This window comes from Cannabis sativa, chromosome 9 (assembly GCF_029168945.1).
Source record: "Cannabis sativa cultivar Pink pepper isolate KNU-18-1 chromosome 9, ASM2916894v1, whole genome shotgun sequence".
Taxonomy (NCBI): Eukaryota; Viridiplantae; Streptophyta; class Magnoliopsida; order Rosales; family Cannabaceae; genus Cannabis; species Cannabis sativa.
In genome coordinates this window covers 14,760,031-14,775,519 of record NC_083609.1, presented here as the reverse complement: position 1 = coordinate 14,775,519, position 15,489 = coordinate 14,760,031, and the positions used below count along the sequence as shown (strand labels likewise).

The following is a 15,489-nucleotide window of genomic DNA, read 5'->3' as shown; positions in this document are numbered from 1 at the left end:
GTGTTTGGAAATAGTATTTGATTAATTTTGAATTTTTGGGAAGTATAAAAATTAAGGGGAGGTGCTCCCAATTTTTTTTAGCATTATTTAGAAAAAAAAAATCAGAAAAAAAGAGAAAAAAGAAAAATTCGAAAAAAAAACAAAGAGAAAAAAAAGGAAAAAAAAATATTCTACTTTTGCTAGAAAAAATGGCACCTAAAAGAACTAGGCATGTGGAGGAGGGTTCATCATCAAACCCACCAACCACGTGTTTTAATAGAGCCCGGTTTGGTAATATAGAGGCCCAGAATCGTTTGATGAGGCTGAAAAACAGGGCTTATATTGAAGACCAGGGTATTAAATTCCCTGAAAATCCTTTGAGACGTCAACCACGGTTTGAGACTATTCGAGCCCAAATTGAGAGGATGAAGTGGGGGAGCTTTGTGGATGCTCGGGGCCAGGCTAATGTGACTATGGCCTGTGAATTTCTTGCAAACTGGCCCGACCGCCATAATGGGGAAGTAAAGGTGTGTGGAAAGAAGGTTCCCGCTACTGCTGATGCTTTTAATGTGATGTTCTCTGTCCACGATTACTCTTGGGAAGAGCAACGCCTCTGAATTATTGAGGAGGAAGAGTAGTTTGATATGGTGGATGCGGCTGAGACGGTGGGATTTCCAGGGCTGAGGTTCCACGAAAACGATGGCACAGAGGGGTCGACAAACATCTTATATCGGTGTGAATTAAACCCGGTGGCGAAAACATGGCTGTACTTTGTAAGTGCTCGGTTGGTGCCAAATAAGCACTTCTCCGATGTCTAAATGGATCGCCTAAAATATGTGTACGCCATTATGAAGGGGTACAACATAAACATTGGACAAGTCATCCGGCATAGCATTGATCAGATTGTAAAGGGAGCCACGGGAGGTGGTTTTGGTTTGGCGGGAGTTATAACAGAACTCTGCGAGGCATATGAAGTTCCCCAATTGGAGTATGACAGCACGGTGTTGCCACTTCGCAAGATGGAGATCGCATTTGTCAACAGGCTGAAAGAGCCACATCCCTATGGCCAGCCTCCACCTGATGCACCGCAAGGACGTAGGCGGCAACGAGAGCCTAGTGTTGAAGAAGAAGAGGAGCAGCCCCTACAATTGCCTGGGCCTATCGATCCCACGACGCAATACACTCATGCACAGCTGAATGATATAATTCAGCAGAACAACCACATGCAAAACTACATGGTGCAGAGGAGTATCCATGATGAGGGACAAGTTCAGCAACTTAATTCTCTCATCAACAAAATAAACATTGGGATTGATGACCCGAATTATTTGGCGCAACCTCCTCGGTTCTACCCATATGACCAGCCGCCACCACCCAACCCTTTCTGAGAAGGTCTCAGGTAAGTCTCTTTTCTCTGCATTTTATTGTATACATTGGGGACAATGTCATATTTAGTTTGGGGGGAGAGACTTAAAAAAAAATTAAATTCTGCATTTTATTTTCTGTACTTTAATTTTCAGTGTTAGTTTTTTGTTTTAGTTAAGGAATGGCAATAAGCTAGAGGATAGTTGTATACTGTTGATTAGTGCAATGTGATCTGAAATTGTAAAATAACTGTGTGCTTGATTCTGTTAACTCTTTGGATTAGGTTGGATGCTTAGAAACCTGTGTATGTCTACAATTACTTAATCTGTGAGAATTGTTATAATTGTTTTACTATGGTTTGTGGTAAGATTGACAGGATAGCTTAGAACTTGCATGTTTATTCTTTTGAGACGAAATCCTTGATAGTGTTCAATTGGAATATGACTTAGGCATTTGTTGGATAGTTTGAGCCTTTCAAGCCTACCGTAATAATGTGTATCCCTAGTTAACCTTTTGAGCCTAAACCTGTTATGTTTTTCACCCATTGACTCGAAAAATTGTAACCACACTATTAATTTTTCTTCACCATGTTATCCATGATATCATAAGCTACATAATTAGTTTGGGGGAGGAGAAATATTTAGTGTGAGAAAATAGTGAAAGGGAGAAGAACTTGCAAGATTGAGAAGAGAAAAAAAAATGTGTAATTCAATGTCACTGAAAAAAAAAATGAAAAAATGAAATGTGATGAAAAAAAAATAAAAAGTAAGAATGTGTTTGAAAAAAAATTCAGTGATGTTGGAAATTCTCTCAATCTTGATAAATGCAGGAACAATATGGGGTTTTGAAAAAGAAAAGTAAGAAGCTTGTGGGTTCTGTTTGTGTGCTTATCATATCTTGAGCCAGAAATTGTCTTTTGTCTATCCCTGAATATCTGAGCCATATTTCCTAAACCTTGAAAAGACCTAATGATTCCAAAGGATACTGTCAACATTAGTGGAGAAAGGTAAGCATGCAAGCTTATGAGTTATCGGGCTGTGGAACTGTTGGAAAGAGTAAAACTTTTATAACAATGTTTCACATATGAATAAATTTTTGTGGTTGTACATAGTGTTATGAATTGAGCATCTGAGTTAATTGTTAGAGTTAGTAGGATCGAAATTCTAGTTTATGCAAGGAAGAAAGCAGAGCATGAGTCAGCAGCGTAGTGATTATTTGATAGCGTAGTTAGTTTTTTTTACCTTACTCGGGGGCGAGTAAGAATCTAGTTTGGGGGAATTTTGTTAGGTTATATTTAGCCTATGTTTCGGGTCTGTAAAGTTAGCATTTTCTCGTCTATTGGTGTCTTTTGGAGCAGTTTTACGCTTGATTTTCATTGTTTCAGGTTCCCGGGGTGTTAAAGTTCAAATTCAGTCAAATGGTGAAAAGACGGGACAAACTGGCAAAAAAATTGGAAAAATCGGCTCCAGACGCGTCAGTAGTCGCGACCTCCAAAGAGCCAGGTCGCGACCCTTTTTCATGGTCGCGACTCTGGTCGCGACTTCGAGATTTGGCAGAAACTCGATTTTTCGAGTTTTGCCTATAGTCGCGACCAGCTTAAAGGCTAGTCGCGACTAGGTACGGAAAATGCAGTTTTGACCTAATTTTGATTTTTCTCTCAATTGGAGGCACACCTCTCATCCCTATATAAGGAATACGACTCTGAAGGTCAAAGTAAGTAGAAAAAGACCTAAAAAGTGGATGAAGGTGGAGAGGAAGCTATCTTGAAGACCCGGAGCGATATCACCTTCTAGTTTCTTTCTTTTACCCTTATTTCTTCCTTTTATGTTTAGTTTTGTTTCTGAATTAATCATGGATGTTTTTAAAGTTGTTATGAGCTAAATTTCTGATTAAGGGAGGATGATGAATGTTGTTTAAGTTTATGCCAAGTTAATAAATAATTGCCATTCCTTCATCTTGTTTGTGAACACTATCTATATTTGTGTTTAATTCCATGTGCAAGTTTGATCACCTTTTACATGTTTAATGATCTCAATTCGAAATCTAAAAAGTGAGAATTGAGAATGCTAAAATTGGATAGTCTAGGTTTTGATGTGAAACGAAAGTATTTACATAGCCTTAGTGACAAATAGATTATTGCTTAATGCTGATTTTATGTTGATTTAATTAAGAAGTTAATTAGAGAACATAAGATTTAGAACCTAAAAGATCTGAAAAGAGTTAGGTTAAATTCATAATCTGTCATTCACATTAAGATAAGGATAGCAATTAGGTATTAACATTGGTAACTTATCAACAGGATTCACCTCCCTAATCTCTCATCTTGATTAATCGTCGTATATTCTTTTTCATTTTCTGAGTTATTTTCTTTAAAATTGCGAAATTATTGTTTTACCAAATAGAATTATTAGTATAGTTTAGTAGTACTTAATCCAATTCACTGTGGTTCGACCTCACTTGCGTGAGATACTACTTGATTGCGTATACTTGCGTAGTAATCATAAAATTCGTAACAGGATCCGAGTCCGAGTCAGCGTCTAGGGTCCAAGCTGGGGTTGGGGTTCGGGACCGGAGCTGGAGCTGGGGTCGGGGTTCGGGACCGGGGTTGGAGCAGGACCCGTGGTCCGAGTTCGTTTCTAAAATATTGATAAAAAATAAAAAAAATTTAAAAAATTTTGAAAGTGACTTTTTTTTTATTTTTAAAATTTTATTCTCTATTAAAAAATGAAAAAAGTAAAAAATAGTTTTATATAGAACATGATTTTGGAAAATATTTTCAGTTTTCAAATTTTTTTTTGAAAAATAGATTAAAAATGAAAAAAACTGATTCAAAAAGTATTACCAAACGCACTTTAAATTTTACTTTCATTTTATATATGACATGATTTTCACATTAATTCATTGTGTAACTGATTTAGTACCGCAAAATCAACAAACACGACACGATCCATATTTTTTTAGGGCTCGACACAACCCATATTTTAAAAAATAAAGAAAATAAAGGTCGGACTAGCGTGACACGCAAAATTTATAGAACTATTTTACTAGTTTTCTAGTTTGATACCTTATTATGTTTTGAATAATTATTATTTGATATCTATAGCTAATATCATACATATTTGGTACCCCTAAATTTAAATTTGATTAATATAATTTTATCAAAATGATCAAATTATTTTTAATTATATGAGTTCCCCAAATTCATATTAAGTAGAAGAGGGCTTTTAACATTACAAAAGTGCATTGCAGCTAAGCGAATGTATGTTGGCATATGGAGCACCTATCGATTACGGTGACGAGTATGTTCAAATTGGTGAAACCGCTACTATTGTTACCTAGTTAATTTTTTCGAATGGTGAATGAGATTTTAAGGACCGAATATTTTAGATAACGAGAAGTCATTTTCTTACTTCAAAAGGATAAAGTGCACGGATTTTTAGGCATGTTAGGAAACATTGATTGTACGCAATGGGAATTGAAAAATAGTCGTGTTTCACAGAATGACCAATTCATATAAGGTGATCATGACTCACCAACAATCATGCTTGAAGAAGTTGTGTCATAAAACGTTTGGATTTCCCATGAAATTTTCAGTATTTTGAGAGCAGCAATGATCTTAACATGTTAAAAATAAATTTTCTTTATTCATTGACATGCATCTTACGAGGGGAAGATCCTACACTTGCGTTCATGGTGAAAAGAACACAATACTATAGGGGGTATATTATCTAGCAAGTAGTACCTATTAAGAGTGGGGTACATTTGTTAAAACTATCTAATTGATCTGGATTACAGGCTAATCCCTCGAGTGAAACAAGAGGAAATTGATTTTATTACCAACAACTCGAGTTACATTCGAAGTCAGCTCCCTTTTTGCTATTTGTGGATATCGATCTGCTAAAAAAGAATCTCTAAAAATAAGTGTGAGAGTATCATTGAGAAGATGGTGGCAAAAATTCGAGTTTGGAGCTCTTAAAATATTTCTTACACAGGTAAATATACTCTAATTGTTATACTTTTGGCTATTCACACATATTGGGCACAAATTTTAATTTTACTAAAGTACATTCTTATTAGAATTAATAATATATGTTGTGCTTTTCTTTGGAAGAGTGCTATAAATACTAGTGGCTCGGGTCTTGTTGCTTGTAAATCTATTTGTCTTCCTAAAGATGAGGGTGGCGTTGGCATTCGAGATATTGAGCATTAGAACATTGGTGTCTTAATTAGATATGTTTGGGACATCATCAACAAGAAAGATAAGCTTTGTGTCCCGTGGATCCACTCTATTTATATTAAAGATAACAATTGGTGAAGCTATGACGCTTCACAAAATGCTACTTGGTATTGGAACAAAATTGTCTATTAATTTTTATGGTCCATATTAGAGTTATAAAAGTGAAAGCAAAATTTTGATTAAAAAATTATTATTATATATGAACTATAAGCCTAAGGATCTCAACATAATGAATATAGATTAAATCTAACTACTGGAAGAAATTCAATTACCTCTTGATGCATATCAGGATATTCATGATTCTTTTATATAACAATCGAACATCCAATCTAAGAACTTGATTGAAGAATCCACACCTTGATCTTTCAAGCTATATCCTCAGCACTCGGGAATAGAGTGGACCCACTACTACAAATATCAAAATTTGCAACGGTCCTAAAAATGATTTTTTTCGCGGACCGTCGCTAATAAATTTAAGTAACTATTTAAAACTGTCGAGAAAAATTTAGTATTTCTGAAAGTTTAAAATCGTAGTAAACAAAATAAGCGATGTTTTTAAATAAAATGCAAATTTTTTAAGAAAGCCTTATACCCGATGGTTTAAAACCGTCGAGTATAAGGGCCCATTAAAAATTGTCACCTACTTCTCGTCACATTTACCACGTGCCCATACTTTTTTTCTATTTCTCACATGCCCACCTATTTCTTATCACCTATTTATTCTCCATTTCCCGCACCCTAAAACAAAAATCTTAACTTTCCAAAATCCCACCCACACCTCCGCACCATCGCCCTCCTCTCTCGTCGTTGTCCTCCCTCTCTTGATCTTCCTTTCTTCTCGTCTCTCTCGTCCATCGATCTCCACCCACCCCTCCTCTCGTCGGTCTCCCTCTCCTCTCTATTGCATACGTTGGACAACCACCACCTCCCGTTGATGTCCCTCTCATCTCTGTCTCATACGTCGGACCACCGCACCTCCCGTCCATCTCCCTCTCTCTCTGAGCTCAGTATAAATACATTTATTTATTTATATACTTTCTTATTTATTATATGTATTTATTTTGTTATTGTATAAATTGAATGTGTTTTAAAGTTAGTTGTTATTGTAATAAAATTAATTATTTATTTTATCTTAATTTAGATAAAATTATAAAATTAATGTAAGAAAAAAATAGGAGAAAATACAGATTTTTCTTCTCCTTTTTTTTACATTCCCGACAGTTTAAAACCGTTGCCTATAACAGGATATAGGTGACGGTTTTAGACTTTGCCCTATACTATATGCGACGGTTTTAGGGTTTAGGGTTTAGGACACGATTTAAAATCGTCGCCTATACCTTGTTATAGACGACAGTTTTAAACCGACGGAAAGTCCACATTAGCAACAGTTTTTAACCATCGCCTATATATTTTGCCCGTTTTGCGACGGTCGTATAGGCAACGGTTATAGAAACTGACGATAATACTTTAAACGACTATTTAAAAATGTCGGGAAAAATTATTTTTGTAGTAGTGACTATTAGATCTTATATGGATGAACAGATTTAGGTATTACAGTACTGTACTCAATTCATGAGACATGTAATGAGATTAAATAAGCACAATACAATATATATATCACTGTATACAATGTATATAAATTATATACACATTAATATATACTATATATTTTTAATATACATATATATAAATAAAAAAAATATCTATCATATATATATATTTAGAACATCTACACATTAATAATTTACATATATATAAATAAAACATATGTATGTACAGATTAAAAATTTCTACAAATAAAAAAATAAATACCTAAACATATAAATCCACAAATTATCTATATAAATATATACATTTATACACAGATATATATATAAATTTGTACCCAACTATATATATTTAAATAAACACAGATATATACTAATTTTTTCTATATTTATATTATTATATTATAACATACACAAATTAATATATATACACAGATATTTAAAAATAAATAGCCAAATTAATTTATAAACCCTAATATTATCTATATATTTAATGATTTATGCAAAATATATAATTTATAGATCTATAAAAATATTTAAAACCTTAAATATATAGATTTGTATATAAAATGTATTATATATATATCAATCTAAAACCTAAAAACTATATAATCCCAAATGTAAAATAAAAATTTAAAACTTACAAAAACTGGAGAAAAATTACCTTTAATGGCCGCTCAACGGGTCGGGATGGTGGCACCGTGGGTCGGGGTGGTGGTACCGTCAAAGTCAGGGTGGTGGCGCCGTCAACGGGTCAGGATGGTGAAGTCGTGGGTGGGGGTGGTGGAGAAATGGGGGGAAATAAAAGTTTTAAGTTTTGAAGAGAAGAAAGGGAAAATGGGGGAAAGGGTTCGAATGGGGTATATTATTTTCAAATTTAATTTTTTTAAAAAAAAAAAATACTACTAGCGGCAGGGTCCGCCGCTAATGCCCAGCCGCTAATAGTATTCACATCGTATGGGCAGAAAAAAATTTCGTCCGTTTATTAGCGGGGGGCATTAGAGGCGGACAGCCCAACGCTAATAATATTTTAATAAAAAAAAATTAGCGACCACCAATAGCAGCTGACATTGTGGTCCCCCGCTAATACCACTGTTATTAGCAGCGGAGGGGGTCAGACGCTAATGAGAATAAATGTTGTAGTGAGGTTTAAATCTAGTGTGTACAAGAGAGAGAGAGAGAGAGAGAGAGAGAGAGAGAGAGAGAGAGAGAGAGAGAGAGAGAGAGAGAGAGAGAGAGAGAGAGAGAGAGAGAGAGAGAGAAAGGAGCAAAATATCTATCCTATTTTCTCTTTGCTTCATTCCTCTATTTATTGGCTTGTTAAACTCTTGTTATCTAACGAGTGACTCAAAGAACTCAATGAACACAAATAGATGTTCATGTATACTCAGAACTTAGGCTGATCTACTAATGATCATCATTGTGATATGATAAACTCTTTTCTTGGTAAAGGACAAGTTTGATGAAAGATATTTATTACATATCGGTCCAATCATGCATAATATTATACACAATACCTTTACTACATGTCCATCTTCATATGTGATCGAATCAAAATCATACACACACACACACACACTAGAAGTATAGTGTATAGTAAACCGTACTTAGCAGTTTCATATTAAAGATTCCCAGAAATTTAATATACTATCGACTTGTTTTATTCATATTGTATAATCTTAATAGTATACTTTCACCATATGAATAAGGAATTTTATGATATTTAATAATTATACTCTTATAATTAATATATCATTTATCTTATAATTGTATTTTATATATTCTTCTAATGTATTATCCATTTACACTACAAGAAATATAAGTTTTAGCTACTACAAAGTTGGTAGCAAATAATCTATATTTGGTAGCTAATACTTTTTTTGCTACCAAATTTTTTGGTAGCAAATTGGTAGTTGTATCTCGGTCGCTGAAAGTATTTTGCTACCAAATGTTTGGTAGTTGATACTATTTTTTTAGCTTCTAATTTTTTGGTAGCAAATAATATTTATTCTAGTAGCAAAATTATTAGCTTTTAATATTCAATATAATTATTTTGCTACCAAAAATTAGTAGCAAAACTAATAAATTATAATGTCCAACTATTTATTACCAGTTTTTGGTAGTAAATTATATAAAATAATTATATAATTAATAATGATATAATTAATAATGGTAATAATTTCTTTTTTCTTTATATAATGAAATATATATTATAGTACAATCTTTAAGTACGTACAACAAACTATTTTTTAAAAAAAAACAACAAATGGTTAAAGTTATTAAATTTGTACATGCATCAATTCATAAATATTGAGTCACATTTTTAAGTGCACACATGAGCAAATCTAGAAGTATAGTTGCATCTCTTTGGTTCACAACTTCCATAGCCATGTGTAGTTTGTTATTGTTGGGTGGGAAGTTAACAGTGGCAGGATCAAAACCTTTTGGTAGAGATAGAGCTTCTCTGCTCTTATACTTCTACTCCCATATTCCATCACATGAGATCCACCGTTGACGAAATCGTTGGCATTCGCAGTCCGTTCCTTGACCTACAGAGCAAAACACATTTATTCATCAAACTCAGCATACAATGGAAGCAAAAATTAGCTGTTTTGAATGGCTTAGTTGTTCTCACATACCATTTCATATTTTTATGTTTAATATCATGAATCATGAGAGCCGTGGACCAAGATAGCAATACGCTTAGCACTGTCTGACCAAAGATTATCCCCTTTATATATATCCAATCTGGTAGGACAAACAACTTCCTAAGTACCTCAAAACTCTTACTTTACTCAATGATTAGATAACTCGAATTTGTAATTTGCTGTGGAGGCAGTTTCATGCATGCATAATATATGTATATGTATACAAGACAAGATTGTTACCTCACTCGGGCTATCTGGAGAAAACCACCGCAATAAGACCCCAAGATGAACAACGGCAGGAATCAACTTGAAGAGCAGTGGCGTTGTTACCAGACTGAGAGCTGTCGTTCCAAGAAGCAACAGATATAATTTTCCCTGCAAAAGAGCTTAATCCTTCAGAAAAATTGCAGCAGAAAAACTTGCAGTTTGGTTTAAATTTGATAAAGTTCACATTGGCAAAATTGACAATTTTTAAGAAAAATCCACTGAATGACCAAAATTTTTGTACCTCTCTACAAGCATTCACAAGAAAAGAGATGTATTCCTTTAAAAAAGTACAATAATAAACCAAACTCCTCTGTCACTCTATAGAACAAAATTGGGTGCAGGGTTCACGGATTAACTTTACTCTTTTTTCTTTTTTTTTTTGAAGAAGCGATATTAGGGTACCAAACAATAAGCAAATGAGATAACAAAATTGAGGAACAGCAAATGGACGAGTTCACTTAAACAATACGATTCGAATACTTAAACAAACTGATACGTTATTTTCTTTTTTTTTTTTGAAAAAAAAAACAGCACAATGATTTCATTGCGAATTCAAGTCCAACCAAGAGTATTTCAGAAAAGGCATAACAAGCAGACGATCTCAAAGGAGTACATAGGCCTTTACAAACAAATTCATTTTATTGAACAGAATATAACAAAGAAGTGCCAAAACGACATCTATGAACAGAGCCCTTAGAGATCTCACTTCACACCCACTTCATTCAATATTACCTAATGCTCATCATGTCCATGGCCATGGCCCTCCCAAGGATGTCTCCAACCCAAGAGTACATGACCATCTTGCTTGGCTCTGTACAGAACCCAAAAGCACATCATAGCACACATGCCCTTCCCAGTAATTACGTGCCACCTGATTCCGATTAGGATTAATTTTCTAACTAACTAATTAACCTATTTTAAAGCTAGATATTAGGATGAATTTGAATTTGAATAACAATAAAATTGCCAGATGAAAAAAAAATAAGAATAAAAAAGAGATTATATATCATTAAAATATTTAAAATATTTATATTTAAAAATAATAAAACCCTAAATAAAACCTAAATATCTCCCCATATATAGTTCTGTCGATCTATTCTTCCTTCTGTCAATATATTTCTGCCAAAAAAAATAGAACTCATCCGAAAACCTCAATATCTATATCTATATATTATTATGAAAAGTAAAGATTTTTGGATTGAAGAGCTTTGAAAAACAAGGACTGAAAGACAAAAAGGTATAATGTATATTTATATGTTTAGATTAGATATAGTAATGTATGTATGATATGTGTGGATACTGATTGAAATTTATGATGAATAACATAAATTTCTTTATAATAGGTGTGTGAGGCCATTTTTGAAGGAAAATTTCCAATTCGAGGCAATTGGAGGACTTGATCATAATAAGGTATATTGTTTGTTTATTTAAATGTTTTGATAAATGGATACTGTTTTTTTTTTACTCTCAGCCTTTAATTCAAACGACAGCCCTTTTATTAAAGAGCTACAAGTCGTATTATAAACACATAAACACAGCCACTAAAGATTAACCCTAGCCGTTCTCCTTCTTTGTTCTTCTCTGAAGAACACAGAGACATCAACAAAAACAACCCAGAAATTAATCCTTGCTGCCCAATTCGAAATACCCCAAACAGAGCCTCCTTCTTCGTTGTTCTTCTTTGAAGAACACGAAGAACAACCCTCTTACAAACCCAGAAAATAAAACCCAGCAGCACCCCTTTCTAAACCGATTCTAACCCAGAAAATCCCAAGCAGAAAAATAAAAAACAGACAGCATCAACAAATTAATTTATATACAAATTAAGATTTAGATATTAATCAAATTATGAAAGTGAATAAAATACCTTTCTTAGAAATTCTCAATTAAGCAAATAGCTTCCTTTGCTCCTTTGACAGAAACTACCAATCTTTGTGCTTTCATCCTCCAAAAATGCATCACCTATCACATGAAGGTGAAAGCAATGAAACAATTTGAGTACTTCAACTTGAATTATTCATCATGTTCAAGTATAAAACAACCCTCTTTTCTCACTCCATACTCTTGCTTAACTTCTCCTAGTAATCACAAAGTACTCTACTTTGGCAGTTGAGAACCCCATTTACCAACATCAATATGATTTTAAAAGAACCATTCAAAGAGAATAGTAGTGGCCTTCGTCTAAGACGATGGGTTCTAAATTTGTTTATCTCTTAAACCTAATACATACGGGAAACAATCCTTAATTGTTGTTTGATTTCTCAAAAAGAAACAATATTTTATTGAATTATTAAATTTCTTGTTCTTCCATACCATCTAAACCCCAGAAGCTGAGATCCAAAAAACCTCAAAAAGCAATTAAATTTACCATCTGGGTTGTGTTTGATTCTGGATTGAGGTGGCCCAAGAGAGGTAGATGGCGATTCTGTGTACCCTCGTTTCATGATACTAACTGGGTTTTGCGTTGGCGTGAAAACAACCTATGTTAGGATTAAAAAAGAAAAAGCTTTAATAGTACTGCCGATGGGAAAAGTAAGGGTTTGAAATTTTGAGTTGAGATTGAAAACCAAACAAAAAATGAAAAAGAATAAATTGTTTGAGTTTTCAGGGAAGAAGAAGAAGAAGCTTAAAGAGACTAAAAGGTACTCTTTTCTGAGAGATTTTGTTGTTTAGGCAGAAAGAGTTGATTGTGGTAAGTGTCGGACCTGGGGTTGTTCTATTGATCCCTGAGAGAGAGTGCGAGATCAGGAGAGGAAACGAGAGAGAGTGCGAGATCAGGAGATCGGAAACGAGAGAGAGTGCGAGAAGGAGAGGAAACGAGAGAGAGAGCGACTGATCATCAGATTCGCACAAAGCTGCGGTTGAAGAAGCTTAGCTGGATCGAGTGATGAAATTAGGGTTTTTTTACCCAAATTACATTGTTTTTGCCTATATTGGTACTGAAAAAAAATTAAAAAAAAATAAATAGTGTTTAATAATAAAATTTTATTAATATTTTATTTTATATAAAATTTATTTATTTAATTGTATTAAATTTTTTTAATTTTTTTTCTCAATTTATATTTTTAAAAAGACTTAAGTTTTTTTAATTTTTTTTTCCAATTTATATTTTTAAAATACTTATTTATATATTTTTGAAAAATAATTCTAGTGAAAATTCTTTTTTTTTTAATTTTAATTAAAAATTAAAAAGTGTTAGTAGTTAATATTTGAATAAAAAAAATATAATTTTTTTTATAATATAATTACTTTTAAAAAATATTCATTAATATTATTTTTTTATTGTTTTTTTTAAATTTGGTCATATTGTTTCTTTGGATTTTTTTTTCTAGTGTAACACATCATCCTCACACCTCTGAAAAGGAATAAACAAGCTATGGATAAGAGTTGGATTTCTAATAACAATAGATTGTCTGCCAAGTACAATAAGGGATTGCAAAAATTCATTAGATTATCAAGTAGTCATCTGAATGAGGAGAATAAGATTCGGTGCCCATGTGTTATGTGTATGTATTTATACTTTCATGACTTACAGACAATTGAGCGTCATATCTACGTAAAAGGGTTTTATACTCGATATGTTAACTGGGTACATCACGGGGAAGATATTTTAGAAGAAAGTGATCATGATAATAATGATGCTACTGATGTCGAAGATTTCAGTGATATTGGCGATAATAATAATGACATTGACCATGATGACAATGATGATATGATCCCAGCAATTGAAGACTTGGCTCAAGAAGTTCCTACACATAATGCTTCTGAGAATTTTGAGGATTCAAGTCATAAGGAGAAATGGAAAAACTTCCATAACTTATTTGATGAAGTAGAAAAAGAATTGTATCCTGGATGTACAAAGTTTTCAAGTTTGACTTTCATGGTTAAGCTAATGCATATAAAAGTATTGACTAGCTTGAGTATTAAAGGCTTCGACATGATTCTTGAGCTTCTTAAGGATGCATTTCCTGATGATAACAAAATCCCAAATTCTTATTATGAGGTTAAGAAAATATTGAGTGGTCTTGGTTTAGAGTGCGAAACAATAGATGTATGTAAGGATGATTGTTGTTTGTACTGGAAAAATAATAAAGATGCTACAAATTGTCCTATATGTGGTCATGAAAGATATGAGTACCAAGGAACTAAAGGAAAAAAAATACCACATAAAAAGATGCATTATTTTCCAATAACTCCCCGTTTACAACGACTTTTTATGTCAAGACACACCGCAGCAGATATGAGGTGGCACAAAGAAAAACGTGTGGATACTGAAGGTGTACTTAGACATCCGGCAGATGCAGAGGCTTGGAAAGATTTCGATAAGCAATATCCTGATTTTGCCAAAGAGCCTCGAAACATTAGGTTGGGATTTGCAACAGATGGGTTTAATCCGTTTGGTGATTTATCAAACTCATACAGCATGTGGCCAGTAATACTAATGCCATATAATATGCCACCATGGATATGCATGAAACGAGAATCTTTAATGATGGCAGTACTTATTCCTGGACGTCGTGCTCCAGGTAAGGACATAGATGTCTATTTACAACCCTTAATTGAAGAACTAAAAGAATTATGGGAGAAAGGAGTAAGAACTTTTGATGTTGTTGATAAAACATATTTTACAATGCGTGCTGCTGTGTTATGGACAATTAATGATTTCCCTGCATATGGTACTGTGTCCGGCTATAGCACTCAAGGGTATAAGGCATGTCCAGTTTGTGAGGATGACACATCTTCATTTCGAGTTAGGGGTAAGATCTCTTACATGGGACATCGTCGATATTTGTGTGCTGAACATCAGTGGCGCAATGATAAGGAATACGATGGTACAATTGAAACACGAAATCCCCCTCAAGAGTTAACAAGTGATGAAATTTTAACTAAATTAGATGGTATGTGGAAATGTAGGCCGGGTAAAAATGTTGATATTGTAAAAGATGATCAGAATCAGATGAAGAATGCAGGCTATCAAAATAAAACAAATTGGAGGCGTAAAAGTATTTTGTGGGAGTTAGCATACTGGCCCAAACTTAAACTAAGGCATAATTTGGATGTGATGCATATTGAGAAAAATATATGTGATAGTGTGGTTGGAACAATGTTTAGCATCGACGGCAAGTGTAAGGATACCGATAAGGCACGACTTGACTTACAAGATTTGAAAATTCGTAAGCAATTGCAAATGAAGAAACGGGGGAACAAGTGGGTGAAACCTACGGCTTGTTATACATTATCGATGAAGGAACGACAAACTATTTGTAAGTTCTTGGAGTCTGTTAAATTTCCAGATGGATATGCAGCAAACTTGTCTCGAAATATAATTATGAAAGATGGGAAGATTACTGGTTTAAAAAGTCACGATTGTCATATATTATTACAGATATTGCTACCTATTTGTGTAAGGCCATACTTGAAAAAAAGTGATGAGTGTAATTGCTGA

General features: G+C 33.6%; 1 protein-coding gene and 1 long non-coding RNA gene across 3 annotated transcripts; one reads left to right on the top strand and one right to left on the bottom strand.

Moving 5' to 3' along the window:
- Positions 1 to 8,974: 8,974 nt before the first annotated feature.
- On the bottom strand, positions 8,975 to 11,974 carry LOC133031150 (uncharacterized). Of its 2 annotated transcripts, XR_009684640.1 has the most exons (4): positions 11,911 to 11,974; positions 10,017 to 10,151; positions 9,768 to 9,876; positions 8,978 to 9,677 (listed from the first exon to the last, which is right to left on the bottom strand). It is a non-coding gene; the product is annotated as an uncharacterized LOC133031150 (long non-coding RNA). The 2 variants fall into 2 exon arrangements; XR_009684639.1 differs by lacking the exon at positions 11,911 to 11,974 and having other exon boundaries at positions 8,975 to 9,677; positions 10,017 to 10,934.
- Positions 11,975 to 13,419: 1,445 nt separating this feature from the next.
- On the top strand, positions 13,420 to 15,489 carry LOC133031257 (uncharacterized). Its single transcript, XM_061104718.1, has one exon. It carries the CDS (start codon positions 13,420 to 13,422, stop codon positions 15,487 to 15,489), a length of 2,070 nt encoding a protein of 689 aa, XP_060960701.1.